The 16,047-nt window shown below is 44.9% G+C and overlaps 1 protein-coding gene across 1 annotated transcript in view; it reads right to left on the reverse strand.

Annotated features, from left to right (window-relative positions):
* sspo (SCO-spondin) overlaps nucleotides 1–16,047 on the reverse strand; it is a gene marked incomplete at both ends in the record, with an annotated part of 112,269 nt that overhangs the window by 83,694 nt on the left and 12,528 nt on the right. Inside the window, 27 exons of the mRNA XM_084048148.1 lie at nucleotides 191–318; nucleotides 1,276–1,396; nucleotides 1,863–2,053; nucleotides 2,478–2,526; nucleotides 3,082–3,241; nucleotides 3,985–4,135; nucleotides 5,015–5,197; nucleotides 5,671–5,808; nucleotides 6,033–6,185; nucleotides 6,812–7,043; nucleotides 7,216–7,313; nucleotides 7,455–7,577; nucleotides 7,732–7,968; nucleotides 8,475–8,639; nucleotides 8,886–9,007; nucleotides 9,724–9,838; nucleotides 10,221–10,426; nucleotides 10,871–11,080; nucleotides 11,365–11,458; nucleotides 11,668–11,820; nucleotides 12,163–12,272; nucleotides 12,415–12,542; nucleotides 12,854–13,056; nucleotides 13,342–13,476; nucleotides 13,956–14,212; nucleotides 14,625–14,719; nucleotides 15,094–15,304. Of these exons, the coding sequence (XP_083904274.1) occupies nucleotides 191–318; nucleotides 1,276–1,396; nucleotides 1,863–2,053; nucleotides 2,478–2,526; nucleotides 3,082–3,241; nucleotides 3,985–4,135; nucleotides 5,015–5,197; nucleotides 5,671–5,808; nucleotides 6,033–6,185; nucleotides 6,812–7,043; nucleotides 7,216–7,313; nucleotides 7,455–7,577; nucleotides 7,732–7,968; nucleotides 8,475–8,639; nucleotides 8,886–9,007; nucleotides 9,724–9,838; nucleotides 10,221–10,426; nucleotides 10,871–11,080; nucleotides 11,365–11,458; nucleotides 11,668–11,820; nucleotides 12,163–12,272; nucleotides 12,415–12,542; nucleotides 12,854–13,056; nucleotides 13,342–13,476; nucleotides 13,956–14,212; nucleotides 14,625–14,719; nucleotides 15,094–15,304 (4,168 nt within the window). The remainder of the gene's footprint in view (nucleotides 1–190; nucleotides 319–1,275; nucleotides 1,397–1,862; nucleotides 2,054–2,477; nucleotides 2,527–3,081; nucleotides 3,242–3,984; nucleotides 4,136–5,014; nucleotides 5,198–5,670; nucleotides 5,809–6,032; nucleotides 6,186–6,811; nucleotides 7,044–7,215; nucleotides 7,314–7,454; nucleotides 7,578–7,731; nucleotides 7,969–8,474; nucleotides 8,640–8,885; nucleotides 9,008–9,723; nucleotides 9,839–10,220; nucleotides 10,427–10,870; nucleotides 11,081–11,364; nucleotides 11,459–11,667; nucleotides 11,821–12,162; nucleotides 12,273–12,414; nucleotides 12,543–12,853; nucleotides 13,057–13,341; nucleotides 13,477–13,955; nucleotides 14,213–14,624; nucleotides 14,720–15,093; nucleotides 15,305–16,047) is intronic.

Genomic DNA, 16,047 nt, shown 5'->3' on the forward strand with positions numbered 1-16,047 from the left:
CACAACACGTAGCAACGTGATACGTTGTGAGCTTGTAGATCAGCTATTTTCTGCAATTTGGAGTAGAGCTGAAAAAAGGAGGGGACCAAGTATAGACCCCTGGGGAACCCTGTACAACAAAGTAAATAGGGTTTAAGTGGTTAAAGTTAAATAATTGTTACAGTACAATGTCTGAGCTCTAATACTGTACCTTGGCTCTGGGCCGAGCGTCAGTGAGGAGTTCCTGGTACGTGTACCACTGACGCCCATTCACACTAAACTGCAGGTAGAAACTGGACACAAAGGTGTCAAACGCTCCCCCGCCCTGGGTCAGCACACCTTGGTGGACAGAGGGATTGGGAGAGTCAGAAAAACAGTGAGAGGGCATTTAGATGCAAACTGAAACCGGATTATCTTGGGTTAACACTTTCCACACACTAATGACTGAATAAATACTGAAGCATGGACAATTGTAGATGAGAACCAGGATGTGGAGTCGCACCTAGAACTTTCAACTTCTTTGCCTTCACTTGAACCCTAGGCTATTTATTCTGGGGGCACATTTGCCGAAAATAACCAGTGGTGGAAAAAGTGAACACATATTTTATTTTAAAGTATCAATACTGCAATGTAGAAGTATTCGGTTACAAGTAAAAGTCCAGAATTCAAAATTTAGTTTTGTAAAAGTACAAAAGTATTGGTATCAAAATGTACTTAAAGTACCAAAAGTAGAAAGTACTCATTATGCAGAATGTCCCATTTCACAAGTTTTCAAATGTATAAAATGTATAAAAATCTTTTGAAAATAGCAGATCTACAAGCTCACAATGTGTCGCGATGCGACATATTGTGAGCTTGCAGATCGGCTATTTTAAAATGGCCGTAATGTATATAGGGCTGAAGTGGGTTACAATGTTTTGTAAGAATAATCAAAATCTACTAAATAGTAACTAAAGTTTTCAAATAATTGTAGTGGAGTAAAAGTATAATATTTGCCTCTGAGATGTAGTGGAATATAAGTAAAAGTATTGAAATTTGTAAATACTGTACAACACTGAAAATAACTGATCTACAAGATTGAGTTGCAACTCGCTGTGAGCTTGTAGATGGGCTATTTCTGGTTTAAATAGATTTGGTGTATGAGGGGAAGATGAGTGGAACAATTAAAGAGCCGACCCCAGTCAAGTATAGAGGTTATAAGTGGTTAAAGGGCCAGTGCCATAATCTTACTTACAGCATCCCTCCTACGTTTAAAATGGTTTGACACAAACATGCATGCTAGGTGTGTCTGTTTACCAGTCATGTTGTATGGTTTCAGCAGGTCTGCCTGGAGGTAAGGGCTCTGTGTGCTGCCGCCATTCCCATCAGGACTTCTCTGTGGCAGGTCTTTATACTCCTCAGGCTCTGGACTCCAGCCCTGCAAACAGAGGGATTTCAGTTAAACCACAGAACTCTGGCTAGTAACTTCTATGATTTCTCACCCAAAATTCAACATAATACAGACACATGGACTTTTGTTGAATTTACATTTGAAATTGTGTCATTTAGTTTTTGTTAAATTTTGTTCTAATTTAGCTTATTTGCATCACTGGCTGTACTGTACATAAACATCAATACAATCAAAACAATTGCAAGGACATTGTAAACTGAAATGAAATTACACAGCTGTGAAGTCAGCCAGCCGGTGTAATACTTCTCAAATGTTTCCTATAGATATGTACACATTAAAAAAGGTTTAACTCCATATTTCTTTCTTCTCATATTGTCTAATTGTCTATTTATCACTTTCTAATTAACTTTCAAGATCACATGTAAAAAAAAGAATGCTCAGTAAAGGAATGTTAACATCAACATGTGGTATCATGGGCTTTTCCAAAACATGCCTGCAGGTCCCGGTGGGGGTTGCGGCCGTAGAGCCGAGCAGACTCAGGGGGGTGACCGGGCTGGTGGGACGAGGCTCTGAAACTGGATGCTGGGAGGGACTGGACCCCCAGAGGAGACCAGCACTCATCTGGAGATAGAGGATAGGAGAGGAGAAGAGACGTTTTCATTTTACACCCTGGTGCATTTTGCTCTGACATCACAAAATGTCCACCCCCTGAATATGGTCAATTCTTTTCAAAGAGAAAGGATACTAACCAGCAGGAGGAAGTGGATAGGTCGGCACTGTGGGTGTATTGCCCTCTGTTGTTTTGGCGGGCACTGGTGCAGGGCTCGTCACTGGGAAGGTGGCATTGTCTGCTGCAGTATAAGAAAAGAAAAGAAAATGTCAAATGAAACAATGATATAGCTGACACACATATATTCACACACCCGCACATTCACTGACACATGACTCAGCCCAAAATGATCCATTGCACAATGGACAGCGGCCAGACAAGATATTGTAAAGAACCATTGAGTGGATTTAGGCAAGTTAATGGAGTTGATTTTGTCCGACACAAAGCAGAAACGCTGATTAACTAATGTAAACAGTCCAACCATGGCTGTGTCTTTACCTTGGCAGTGGCAACACATGTCTCCCTCCCCAGGCACTAGACTCTGGCCCTGTGGGAACAAAAGGAAACACATCGGAGTTGCTATGGGATGAGACTATGAGCAGTGAAATCAAACAACAAGGTTTGAAAAGAGAGCCAGCAGCGCAATATTCACACAAGATAACACAACCAAAGGAAAATGTGACAAAACAATCGTGGGATCATATGCGGGAAATACTGTAGCTGCAAATATGTAAAGACCACACGCAATTTTACACTTGAATTAAAACATACACACAGGGTTCGTTTTGCAAAAAGAAAACTGAGGGAGGGTACTGCGCTATTTTTACTATTATTTTGTACTAAAAATATGTCACGCACGCGCACGCGCACGCGCACCAATAGACATGTCCAGTGGCGTTTTGGTCGCTACAGGGGACACCACGGCGTTCCACTGGTAATCTTTTAACCCCCTATTCACGAGCCAAGTACCCAAATGGCTACTTTGCATAGCAGGTTTACCGGTGGCGGTGAGCGTGTGCGCGCGTGCATGTGACGTCATTAAAATACCGTTCCCCTGAAAAATAAAAATCACCATTACACCACTGGACATGTCTGTACTTACCAGGGGGCATCCAGTGGCGGCGTATGGGCAGTAGGGGGAGCAGTGCACAGTGAGGTTTGGCAGACAGACACACAGGCGGCACTGGCCCGTCTTCCACCTCTGTCCCACGGCATGGGACCCGCCCTGATGCTCACACTGCTCACATGGGGCCGTCTGGCAGCTGCACACACATGGAGACAACACAGTACATCATGCACAACTCTTTATCTATGCACACAAATGCAGGAGTGGAAAACATGCACGCCTGCATAAACCCAAGTGGAGAATGAATGATCTCAATTACGAAAGGTTAAAGCTGCAATCCATAACTTTATTTAGTGAATAAAAAGTTATTTTAATCAAGGTGTTACCAATGATACTAATGAAGGCTGTAAGTGTAGCACAATGGTTCTCAAACTTTTTGAGTTCAAGGACCCCCATAATTCTGAGAGGGTACAAATGGAACCAAATGGACCCTTACGGTCCATTTGGTTCCATTTGTACCCTCTCAGAGTTACACACCCGTAAGGGGCCCTTTGAAACCCCCTCAAGGAACCATGAGGGTCCCTGGACCACACTTTGAGGTAGCAGAGCGTTTCCAGTGATCCAACATGCAACACTATCAGCACTCTGACTCTGTTTGACCAGAATGGAGCAGAGCCTTCATTAGTATCATTGGTAACACCTGTGAAGGAAGTAAGGAAGAGGCCCAATGTCTATCCAATATGGTGGCTGTGCATAGAGCCTATTAAGCTCAAAGTGTAATATCTCCCCTGCCCAGAGGAAATTTCCGTCTCAGCCTAGCTGTGGACATGTTGGTGCTCGAGTTCGAATCCTGGGTAGGACATGAATCTGAAATGGCTCTAAATGGATTGCTGCTTTAACAGGCAGATGCTTGATCTGATGTAGAGGATGGGTACTGACCGGCGGGCTTTGCGGTAGATCCCTCTACACGTGCTTCCGTCTCCATGGTTAACAGGGTTGTTAGGGCTGCGGAAGGACCACTGCACACTCTGAACCCCGCAGGGTCCCAAACACTCGCCCCACTCCGACCACGATGACCAGCCACAGTGCACTAGCAGCGAGACACAGTTACAGTTAGATAGCTGCTAGAATTCAAAGAGCCATGTACAGTATACATATTTATATCTTTGACTTTGACAACATCATTTGACAACAACCTAGTTGGCACACATTTAGTCTGGGAGGGTTAGCGTCGGAGCTTGGACAGCAGGGGCGCGGCCACTGCGTTGTGATTCAAATCAACAGCCAATGAAGAAAAGGGGGCGGGATCCACATGCAGTGGGTGTTGCATCTAAATAGGATCGACGGGAAGCAATTTCCCCTTGAGAAATTTCGGCCGCCATTGTTGTGTACTGCTGTTTGCCTCTCGTCGGACTTTTTAGACGAGTTGCACAGCTCTCAGACCGGTAAGAGGCGTGTCCGCTCAGATTCAGAGCGTAAGGTACATCCCGCCCACAAATACCAGGGCTCTGGCCCAGAAGTTCCTCGCCAGAGCTGGCGAAAACTTCTGGGAACTCAGATTAGCACACATTATGTAATGTAATGTAAATATTATAGTTAACTAAAACTAACATGACTAAAACTGGACTAAAACTGCCCAAAAAACATTTTAGTTAAATGAAATAATAATTTCATTTCAAGTAAAGAGTCTTTACAAAAAAACTGTAACTAACAGAAAAATATGTTGTGTGATTACAAAACTAACTAACTAAAATCATATAGAAACTGTCCTTAGTTTTAGTCCTTGTCAAGAATCTTCCAAAATAATGATCGATGCGATGTTTTGTGAGCTTGAAGATTAGCTTTCTGACCTGACCTCACCCCTGACTAATCCATATTACAATAAAAAAGACAAAAACACTAAAACTAATGAAAAACCCGCTTTCAAAAGTAATCAAAACATGTGCTTGCGTGCGTTGACCAGACTGACCTGAACACTCTGGGTTGGGCCGACAGCGTTGAGGCCGCCCTCTCTCACACACGCAGATCTGACAGTCCACCTTCACCTGCTGGCCTGGCCAGTAGCGCACCCCGGCCACCTCACACACACAATCCTCTGGCAACACACACTGCTGGGTGTGGCTCATCACACGGCCCTCTGGACACCAGCACCCTGGAGGTCAAGTTAGACGAGTGGAAGGAAAACATTAAAGATCCATCATACTGTAGCTTGATATACAAACATCTATGGCACACATCTAAACAGTGCTAGCTAATACAGTAATGTGTTATATAAAGGATTACTTGCTAGATTCACGTGGTGATAATCTTTTTGATTATTCAGTGAATCAAAGTGATACATTTTTAGCTTAAAATAATGGTAAAATAAGGTGGCTAAGTACAAAATGATGATGAAAGCTCATCACAAGTTAACTGAACACAAGCAGACTGAACTGAAACCAAACAGACATCTTGAAATGACTTGTACGTTGTAACTTGTACATAGCAATGACAGTGAATAAATAGGTGCAAATATGTTTACATGCTACATTTTCTGTTGATGGACTAATCTATTCTTTTACCCCTAACTGGCATTATGCCTCAACGTACAGCAATTAAAAAGAAAACTATTGCACTCTGACTGACCTGAGAAGCAGGGTGCTTTGGGGTCACAGGTTGTGCCACTGCTGACATGAGCACAGGACACTGGACACGGGGCACAGCTGTGTCTCGTCAGGCCACTGGGACAGCTGGTGTTGGCACAACCATCGTCGGGGCATGGCTCTGGAAGAGGATGAGAAAAAGAAAGAAATGGAAGGAGGGAGAGGAAAGAGAGAGAGAGAGAGAGAGAGGATTAATTTTCCATTTTGTGATCCTGTTCAGAGTGTTCATAATTCTCCTTTTGCTGCTTTTATTGTAAGCCCTGTTTTTCATGGGATGTCGACATTAATTGCATTTCAAAGCCTTGTTTTCTCGTTTTATGGGAACCACGTCATGAAGGTCCTTACTGATCTCCATGGCCAGGCCTGAGTCTCCAGGGAGCTGAGAGCAGTCTCTGCCCCCGTAGCGAGGTGGGATACAGCCTCTGTGTCGGACCTCCACGCCGCCACAGCCACTGGAGCAGTTGGACCACCCGACCCATGGCAACCACTGGCCGTCCACTGGGGAGACACAGACACACAGTGCAGTTACAGTACAGAAACACTATCCTTCACGTCATGTAAGACTGATGATTTTGCTCTTGTAATTGCTTTAACCACTTTACATCTGCGTTCCCTATTTTGGGCATTTTAGGAGAAAATGGTCAAAACGTTAGAAAAAGTATTAAAAACCTTTTACAAGTTAAAACACATTTTCCTTTTCTTTTCTTTCTTCAAAAATCTTCTAAGAGTTTCAAAACATGTCTCAAATTTCCCAATATTTTCTAGAATAGCAAAAGAATAGCTGTTTTTTTCCCACTATTATTTGCCGTACAACAAAGTATACAGAACTTAAGTGGTTAATGCAATTGTACCGTACTTAAGAGTAGTGCTTCCCCCCCCCCCCCCCCCCCAATTCTTGCAATGAGGGAACAGGGCGCATGCGCACGCAGCGACCGGCAGCGAGAGATATGTTTAATGTATGTAATATGTTTTGCTAACTCTTGCTGTAAACCTATTTGCCCTTTTGGGACACTAATAAAGTTGAACCTTGAACCTTGAACCTAAGCAAACATTCTGGCCATGCCCAAACTATGAAGTTCTATTGTACTCTTTTACATTCTATTGTATAAGTATTGAGTGCTGACCTGGGCAGGTGGTGTTGAAACACTGTTGTCTCTGAACGTCCTGGCCCAGACACCCACGCAGGGGGTCCCCTGCAGGGCACGACCTCTGTCTGCTCATTGATCCTGTCCCACAGGAGACACTGCAGGGGCTCCACAGACCCCACGAGTCCCAGCTTCTACAGCCCTGCTCATCAGAGGGGCCCCCTAGAGGTGCTAGCTGGGAGTCCTGACAGTCTGCTACACCATTGCACACCTAGGGAGGAAGAGGAAGAGGGAGGAGACGGGACAAGACGTGAAGAGAAGAGAAGAGAAGAGAAGTTGTAACAAGGGTGGTGGAGGGAGATAAAGTCTTCTTCCAACTTCTCTTTAATTTTCCAACCGTGGCCGTCATTTCGTTTCTGCTCACAATGGAGAAATAGCCTTACCGCTTTGAAGGGGACGCATGATCCATCCATGCAGGTGAATTCAGGACAGGTGACGGTGGTGTTCCGACCACCAGGGGGCACCGGTGAAACTGTCTTATCTGTGTTTTTTGAGAAGAACAAGAGAACCAGATAAGGCAAACAGATTGTTATCCTAAATGTTGTCCGCTCAAACATCCGCCTGAACTATAGCTCACAGGATACGCATTGTTCAAGTTCTACGTCTCCAGTTTACAACTCACCACACACTAGCTCATCCTCGCCATGGGGACAGTCTGGAAGGCCGTCGCACACTCGTGACATGTTCACACAGGTACGGTTATCACACGAGAAGCTGCCTGGGCAGGGAGGTATCCAAGTAGAGCCTGGATGAAAGATCAAATATAGATAGATGGATAAATATAAATTGAATTGAATGCTTTTTTCAGTTTTCAAACTGAAGAGGAGACACGGGTGCCGTTGTTGGAACACAAACTGGTTTAGACACCAGGGTCCCCGAAGGACTAACTAACAACTAACCGCAGTTGTCCACGCTCTCGTCTGAGGCATCTCTGCAGTTAGGGGTCCCATCACAGAGTTGCTGGTAGTCCACACACTGGTCCCCGCTGAGACAGGACACCTGGCCGGGGCCACAGGGGGCTGAGGGACAGTGCTGCTCATCACTGCCGTCCATACAGTCTGTCTCTCCGTCACAACGCCAGGCCTGGGGCACACACTGCCCACCGCTGGCACAGGAAAACTCATACGACCTACAGGCTGGAGTTAGGAGACAGAGGAGGAGTTAGAAGACTGATGTTATGAGAGGAGAGGAGAAGAGAAGAGAAGAGAAGAGAAGAGAAGAGAAGAGAAGAGAAGAGAAGACAAGACAAGACAAGACAAGACAAGACAAGACAAGACAAGACAAGACAAGACAAGACAAGACAAGACAAGACAAGACAAGACAAGACAAGACAAGACAAGACAAGACAAGACAAGACAAGACAAGAGAAGAGAAGAGAAGAGAAGAGAAGAGAAGAGAAGAGAAGAGAAGAGAAGAGAAGAGAAGAGAAGAGAAGAGATAATAGCCATGGGAAAGACCCAGCTTTCAACACCTTTGTAAAAGGGTTCTAACCTGACTCCAAGGGGACAAAATAAATCATTTTCCCCTATTCAAACGCTCCTTAAAATGTTTAAACTCTCTACTCTAAGAAATTTTATATTTAAGAACACATAGAAGACAGCCAATCCTCCTCTCTCAACATCCTAGTCACATTGGCATTAACCTGCAGACGGCGTGACGGGTGGGGGTGACGTTGCCACGGCAGCGGGGTGACAGCTGGTCTTGTTCTCGTCCTCTCCGTCAGGACAGTCTGTCACTCCGTCACACAGCTTGGACCCGTTCACACAGGTACCATCGCTACAGGCAAACTGGCCTGGGGCACAGGTCACTGTCAACACACACACACACACACACACACACACACACACACACACACACACACACACACACACACACACACACACACACACACACACACACACACACACACACACACACACACACACACACACACACACACACACACACACACACACACAGAGAGGTCACAGGCTTAACAAACGTCCCCATATCACAAACGTACACCAATTATTTGTACTCATTTGTCATTTTCATTCCTTTCACGTCTTTGTACCTTTGCTTGGACAGACAGCTTCATCTGTTCCCGAGGGACAGTCTCTGTGACCGTCACACACTCTGTCTGGAGGGACACACTGGTTCCCAGGACACTGGAACTCCCCTGGAGCGCACACACACCTAACGACCAATAAACACTATTATAGTATACTGATGACATCATCTACTACGCAATGAACATTCTGAAACGCTGTTGTGTAAACTTCTTGGTACTGTTGTATTGTCTGCTGTATGGCTAACCCTATTCAGCTTAACAGGTTAAATCAATTGCAATTAGATAGAAGGAAAGCTATTGTCAGCTTCTTGTTGTAAACTGTGTGCACCACTTTAACCCATGTAGTGTGGGTTAGGGCAGACCGATCGAAAGAGGGAGTTACGGCACTATTTCTCTCTCACCCTGATGCAATCACATGGTTCACGTAGTAGGCGTGCTTCAATCATAAACAATGAATATGAATGGGATTCAACCCTGCAACTAACAGTTGTTTGGAACTATCGGTCACCACACGGCAAGCGTTACTTCCCCATTCTCCTTGTTCTTGTTGTTATCTCTGAGCACATTGAAACAAATGATCTGTTTACAGTGGAAGTCTATGGGTCTCTCTTTCAATGGTTCCGGGTTAAGTTTAACACAAGCTCTATATACTTCACATGACAAATATAGCAGATCTTCAAGCTCACGTGTTGGATATTTATGCAATTTCTTTAATAACTTTAAATAATTCCCTAATGACATCCCAAAATAGGGACACCCGGGATAATGTGGTTAAGGTTAGGGTCAGGGTTGCCCCGACACTGAGAAGCAGAAGCAGACATAGACAGATATTGTAACACACCCTCGTTCATCACTCAGGTCCCCGCAGTCATCGTGTCCATCACATCTGTGGAGGTAGAGGATGCAGCGTCCTCCGGCGCACAGGAACTCACCCTCATCACACACCACGCCACAGTCTGACACAGAGGAGAGACTCACACTTACAGTACTGTACAGTAACCATTGCAGACACACAATCAAATCAAATCTACTGTATGTGAGTTTTTATCATTTAATTATGAAGATAACAGTACTTGACACAATGATGCCTTAAGCCGCTTAGACAAGGAAAGGATGCGTACACGGAAGGAGTTCATTGCCTTTCAAAGTCAAGCAACATTTCCCTTGGACAGGTATGCGCAGAGTCCACAGACCCAAAACAAGATGGATACAGCCCGCTTTGAGTCCTTCATGAGTCCACACGGACACCCCTGCATCCTTATTTGGGCGATTATGAACTGGGCTTAACACAGTTAAAGGTGTATTCTGTATCAACACAGATAATTCCATCCCACCCACCTTGCTCATCAGAGCCATCGGCGAAGCCACAGTCTAGCCGCCCGTCACATACGCGGTTCCCGGGAAGGCACTTCCCATTGGCACACTGGAACTCTCCCGGCGGGCACAGGGGCATCGGGGTGGCAGGCCCGCAGAACTCCTCGTCCGATTGGTCAGCACAATCTGGGCGCCCGTCACAGCGCAGGGAAAGGTCCAAACAGGGACCACTGCAGGGTTAAAATAAAAATATATATATTAAAAATAAGTCCAAACATTTAAAAAAAAATATATGTAAACATTTCTGTATGGATGTATATGGATGGATGCATTTTATGTATTAAGTGAGGCATGGTTATTGTACAGATTGTGGAAATACGTTTCCTCAATTTTCATGCAATTTTCATGTCAAGGACCCTCAAATTGATATGTATTTGGCCGCGGGCCTCTATTTGAAAAGATTGTGTGCCATGGACAGGGACATAAGAGAAAAGGTGTCAACATTTTGCAAGATATAAAAAAAAAGGCCAATCTACAAGCTCGCCGCACATCATTAACATTTTAAAATAAGATAGGGCTTAAGTGTTTAAACTGTTCCTAATTTAGCTGGGTACGCACTGGAACCCCTTCAAGGAACCCCTGGAGAACCCGTGTTAAGCTGTGGGTGAATTCACCTCGGCCTGCTGGTGCAGTGGAACTGATCTGGACCGCACGTGGAAGGGCAGATCTCATCCGAGCCGTCTCCACAGTCGTCCTCGTTGTCGCACACCCACTGGGACGGGATGCATCGGCCGCCCGCACAGCGGAAATCTGACTCCTGACAGGAAGGTGAGGGAGGAACGCAGGCCACCCCCAAACACTGCCACGCACCGTCCACACAGGAGCTGGACACGCACACACAGACACACAAACACAGAAACAGATACATTTATATACACGGCAACCATGCATCTACACATGGACAGATAGAGCACAAACACACATACACTTTGTGAACCACTCATATACTGTACATTAGTTGTATTCAATCTTTAATTCATTGACTTCTCTTGTCCGTATTTTATTGATAAGAATACTTCACAGAACATAAAATGTGAAAATCTTATACATTTTGTTTATTTAACTGCACACTCTTCAAAAACCTTCATTGATTGATCGATTGACTGACCAGTTCTGACAGTGCTGAGAGATGCTGGTCCCAGGTGGAAACATGGAACCCTCCCAAGCACATGGACACTCAGAGGGCACGACGCAGCCATCACCTGGATGGTGGAGGAAACACACATTTCATAAGCGCGTCTGTGGATTCGTCTATATATGGACACAGCAGAACATACTGCGCGTTTAGACAGTACACAGACTGATGTTCTACCATGATGAAACGCATTACATTACATCAGCGGTTCTCAACCCCCAAACTGATATGTGTTTGGCTGCGGACTCCCCCCCATCTGTAAAGATGTTGTGTTACCGTGTTGGACGGTGCCGGCGGGGCAGAAGCAGCCCTCCACACAGGAGAGGGCGCTGCACTGGGAGTCGGAGCTCTGCTGCTCGGCACTGGGACACGAAGGAGAGCAGGCGGCACCACAGGGCTCGTACACCAGACCGTTCTCACACTGCAAGGCTGTGGAGCAAGAGGGAGAGCAAGAGGGAGAGAAATAGGGGGAGAGGGGAGAGAAAGAGTATAGAGTGAAGATTGTCACAGGAAAGAGAAAAAAGAAAATAATTAGCAAGTAGATCAAGCAAAAACAAAAAACGGCAGTGATGGAAAAAGTACTCAAATGTTTTACTTAAGTAAAAGTATCAATGCTGCAATATAGAAGTACTCTGTTAAAAGTAAAAGTCTGGGATTCAACATTTACTTGAGTAAAAGTACAAAAGTATTGGTATCAAAATGTACTTAAAGTACCAAAAGTGAAAGTACAAAAATGTTTGAAAATAGCAGATCTACAAGTCCTAGACTTACGACAGAGCTCCTGGGACCTCCAGCGGACGTAGACGCCTCGGCGGTTGCACTCCTCAACGTAGGCAGATATTGCCGTACACAGACACTCACAGTCCCCGCCCGAGTCACAGCTACGCACGCAACACAACAGAAAACACAGAACGGTCAAACACAGAGTGAAGGGATGTACTGGATATGAATGCATGGACATGAATCATGATAAATACATAATATGGTGGAAATGACTTTCCTCAAGTCAGCACAGTCACTCACCCACAGGCGTCAAAGACACACCAGTCGTAGTACTGTTGGAAAGGCACCTCGGCGTGGCAGACGGAGAACACATCCTGGGTCAGTACCGCACACCTCTTCCTGGCCCATGGCTGTCTGTGGGGGTTCAGCTGGGGAGAATAGGAGTTTGACTTTAGTCAATGTTTGCGTGTGTGCGTGTGTGCGTGTGTGCGTGTGCGCGTGTGTGTGTATGTGTGTGTGTATAGAGCTGCAACTACAGTATTGATTATTTTCGTAGCGATTATTCTATTGATTAATTCTACATTTTTTGGATCATAAGAAATGTATGTCAATGATGCATTGTGAGCTTGTAAGTCAACAATTTGGGGTATAAATGTGTTAGTTTGATTAACTGTTGCAACCCTATGTGTGTGTGTGAGAGAGACTATGCATGTGTGCACATGTACTGTGTTCCACTCACAGTGCACGGGTCTGTGAGGTCCTGGTCTGCCACGTCTGGGCAGGAGGGGCTCATCTTCCAGGAGTTTCCAAACAGCTCGGGCGTCGACTCCATGATGCCCTGCCGCGTGGTGAAGTCGTTGTCCGCGTCGCCATCAAAGTTACCGCACAGACCACCCACACGCCCCCGCAGGTGTGGCGCCAGGCGCACGTACACACGCATGCCTGATGGCGTAAGTAAGTAAGTAAGTAAGTACAAAGTGCTTTACACACAATAGGATTATAAACAAAGCATAAGTCATTAAATCAATCAAGACAGCAGACAAAATACAATCAAGGACCTTCCGCAAACGCTTGTTTGAACAGTAGCGTTTGTGTGAGTGTGTGTGTGTGTGTGTGTGTGTGTGTGTGTGTGTGTGTGTGTGTGTGTGTGTGTGTGTGTGTGTGTGTGTGTGTGTGTGTGTGTGTGTGCGTGCGTGTAGGTGTAAGAATGTATGCATCCTACGGTACCTCCATCCCAGAGCAGAGTGACCCCCAGACGAGAAGACAGGGAGACGAACAGACCAACTCTCTCCAGAGTCAAACCACTGCCACTGTAGGACTTGGGCAGAGTCACTGGCATCCCATTCACCGTCACGGCTTTACCTGACAGACAAATAGATACAAAGAGACAGAGTTAGGTTCTGGTCCGGTTCAGGTGACTCCTCTAGTGCTTCCCTTTCCCCCCTCATACTCTCCATGCTGAGATTTCATTCCTTCTCGCTCTCTTTCCCACCCTGAATCTTTCCCCCCTTCCCCCATTTCCATTTTCAAAGTTGAGCTTCCAACGAGCCATTTTGTGAACATTTGCGCAGGAGAACATGTTTTGTTTGCACAGTATGTTTGCCAGCAAGATAACTTGAGAATGGATTTTGGTAATGATCAGCAGACTGCCCCCGTAAGAGATGATTGAAAAAATGCCAAAGGTCATGGTCACAATATAGAAAGATATAGAACAAAACATGTGTGTGCCGGGTATGCGCACGCACGCACGCACGCACGCACGCACGCACACAGACAGACAGACAGACAGACAGACAGACAGACAGACACACACAGCAGCAGCAGATCTTCCTCTTCCTCACCTCTCAGCAGGTGTATGACGGTGTTCCCCAGGCTGAGGGTGACAGACTTGGTGCATGTGACGCCCGTGCTCCCACAGGGCACGTTCTCCGCCGTGACGCTGAACAGGCCGTCCGTCTCCTGGGCCAACATGTACTGGCAGTCTCCCAGGAAGGAGTAGCTGCGCCCGTCGAACGTCACGTAGTGGGGGTCGCCCGTGGCCACGCACACGCCACCGCACACAGCCTGGCCGCAGTGCCAGCGACGCTCCTTACAGACACTGAAGAAGAGTGCATTCATTCACAATGATACAGACAAAGAGAAAAGAAAAGGTGGTAGAATGAATGAAAATATATAATATACTGTATACTTTTGTGAACAATGCCAACAATTCTTTCACTTTTCAATATATTATATAGAGAACTGAAAGAATGTTATTGTTCTTTACTTTTAAATGTAACCACTTTCAATCTTGCTGCCCCATTTTTGGCATGTTATTATAGGTGAAGATTTTCAAGATTATAAGCCAACTATGCAAAAATCTATCACTCAATCAAGTCACTTCACATTGTGTAATGTGGTATAAGCAAAATGTAAATAGATAGTCAATACAATAGTATTATAATGATACATTATCATTATCTGTACTAATTAGACTTAATTGGGTAAATTTGACCAAAATCCTACTTTACCATTTGTTGCAGTCCTTTGTAATGGTATCATTGCTGTTGTAGAGTCGGCCATTATGATGACAGGGACACTCCTCAGGTAGAACACAACTATCCCCCTGTTTAAACGTAAAAAGTATTGTTGAGATGCTGGCCCAACAAGCAAGTAGTTTTCAAAACTATATATTTTCTAATACTGTCTACTGTATACAAAATGACAAACATCAAAATGTATCTCTAAATAAAATGTTGGATTTATGAATACATAATGGATTTTATGGTCTTTAAGCGAAGACTAGTGACAAAACAGTCCGATTTCCTGTGCATATGTGAACAAAGCTCACATATAATGCTCGTAATTCAACTGGCATTGTATTAATGCACCTTTTAGCTGTAGAACTAGCAACAAAGCTAAGATGAGCTTGTAGGATCTGAAGTAGTACAGAAATGATACAACAGTAGGAGGCTAAAAATGTATTATCTATTCTCCCACCAGCATCACGGTGCCCTGGGGACAGACACAGCCAGACAGGGGCTCTTGGCAGCCTCCCTGGAGGGCCGTGGACCCATGCTGTTGGCCAGGGGGGTCCAGACTGGAGCAAGTGAGGAGGCAGGAGCGTGGCGAATAGACCAGAGAGCCGGGACACTGGTTCATCCCCTTGCAGTGGTCCTCGGTGCAGTTCAACAAGCCCCGCTCACACACGCTGTTATGGGAGAAGGAGAAGAAGTATAATTGATATTCATTTGTTGATGACTATTTTCCTTTTGTATGATCTGTTGTAACCCCGGTTTTTGCTTCTTGGCATTGAAGAGAAATGAGGAAAGGACATGGTTGAGAGGAGAAGTGGTTGAGGAAAATGTGATCAGTGCATTCATTTGTGGGTGTAAATTGAGTAATAAAAAAAAAGGGTGTTAATCGTGAGATTAGGGCCATAAATGTGAGGACAGAGGGGATGAAAGGACATGCAGAGTACAGAGAGTTAGCACTTTAGCGGTACAATGAATGATGCTCGAAATAAATTAATAAAAGGAAAGATAAGAGAGGAGAAGATAAGCGAGGTGTTACACACGCTTGTGTAAAAGTTTTAAAAAACTTGAGCCAAGAAAATGAGCCAATCTAATTCCTATTTCTTCTGTAAATGATTGGCGTGCATGAGCCACCTGTTAGTAAGACGTATCTGTGTGTATCGGTGTATGACTGTTGGTACAGAAGTACAAAGGACTTTTCTGTTTTTTTACTCAACAAAAGGACAACAAAATCTTTGTTTACATTTTTTTTCCTGAGGCGTTAAGTAAGAATATTTGACTGGGACCAAAGTGCAACTCGACCCTTGTGCAACTCCTCACATAAGGTGAATGAATGCCCTTATTCATAATTCATATCAATGTTATTATCTAATCCAGGTTCTACAACGTTTCCACATACTGTAGCAATGAGTCAGGTGAT

Source organism: Gymnoscopelus microlampas (assembly GCF_963454915.1).
Source record: "Gymnoscopelus microlampas genome assembly, chromosome: 22".
NCBI lineage: Eukaryota > Metazoa > Chordata > Actinopteri > Myctophiformes > Myctophidae > Gymnoscopelus > Gymnoscopelus microlampas.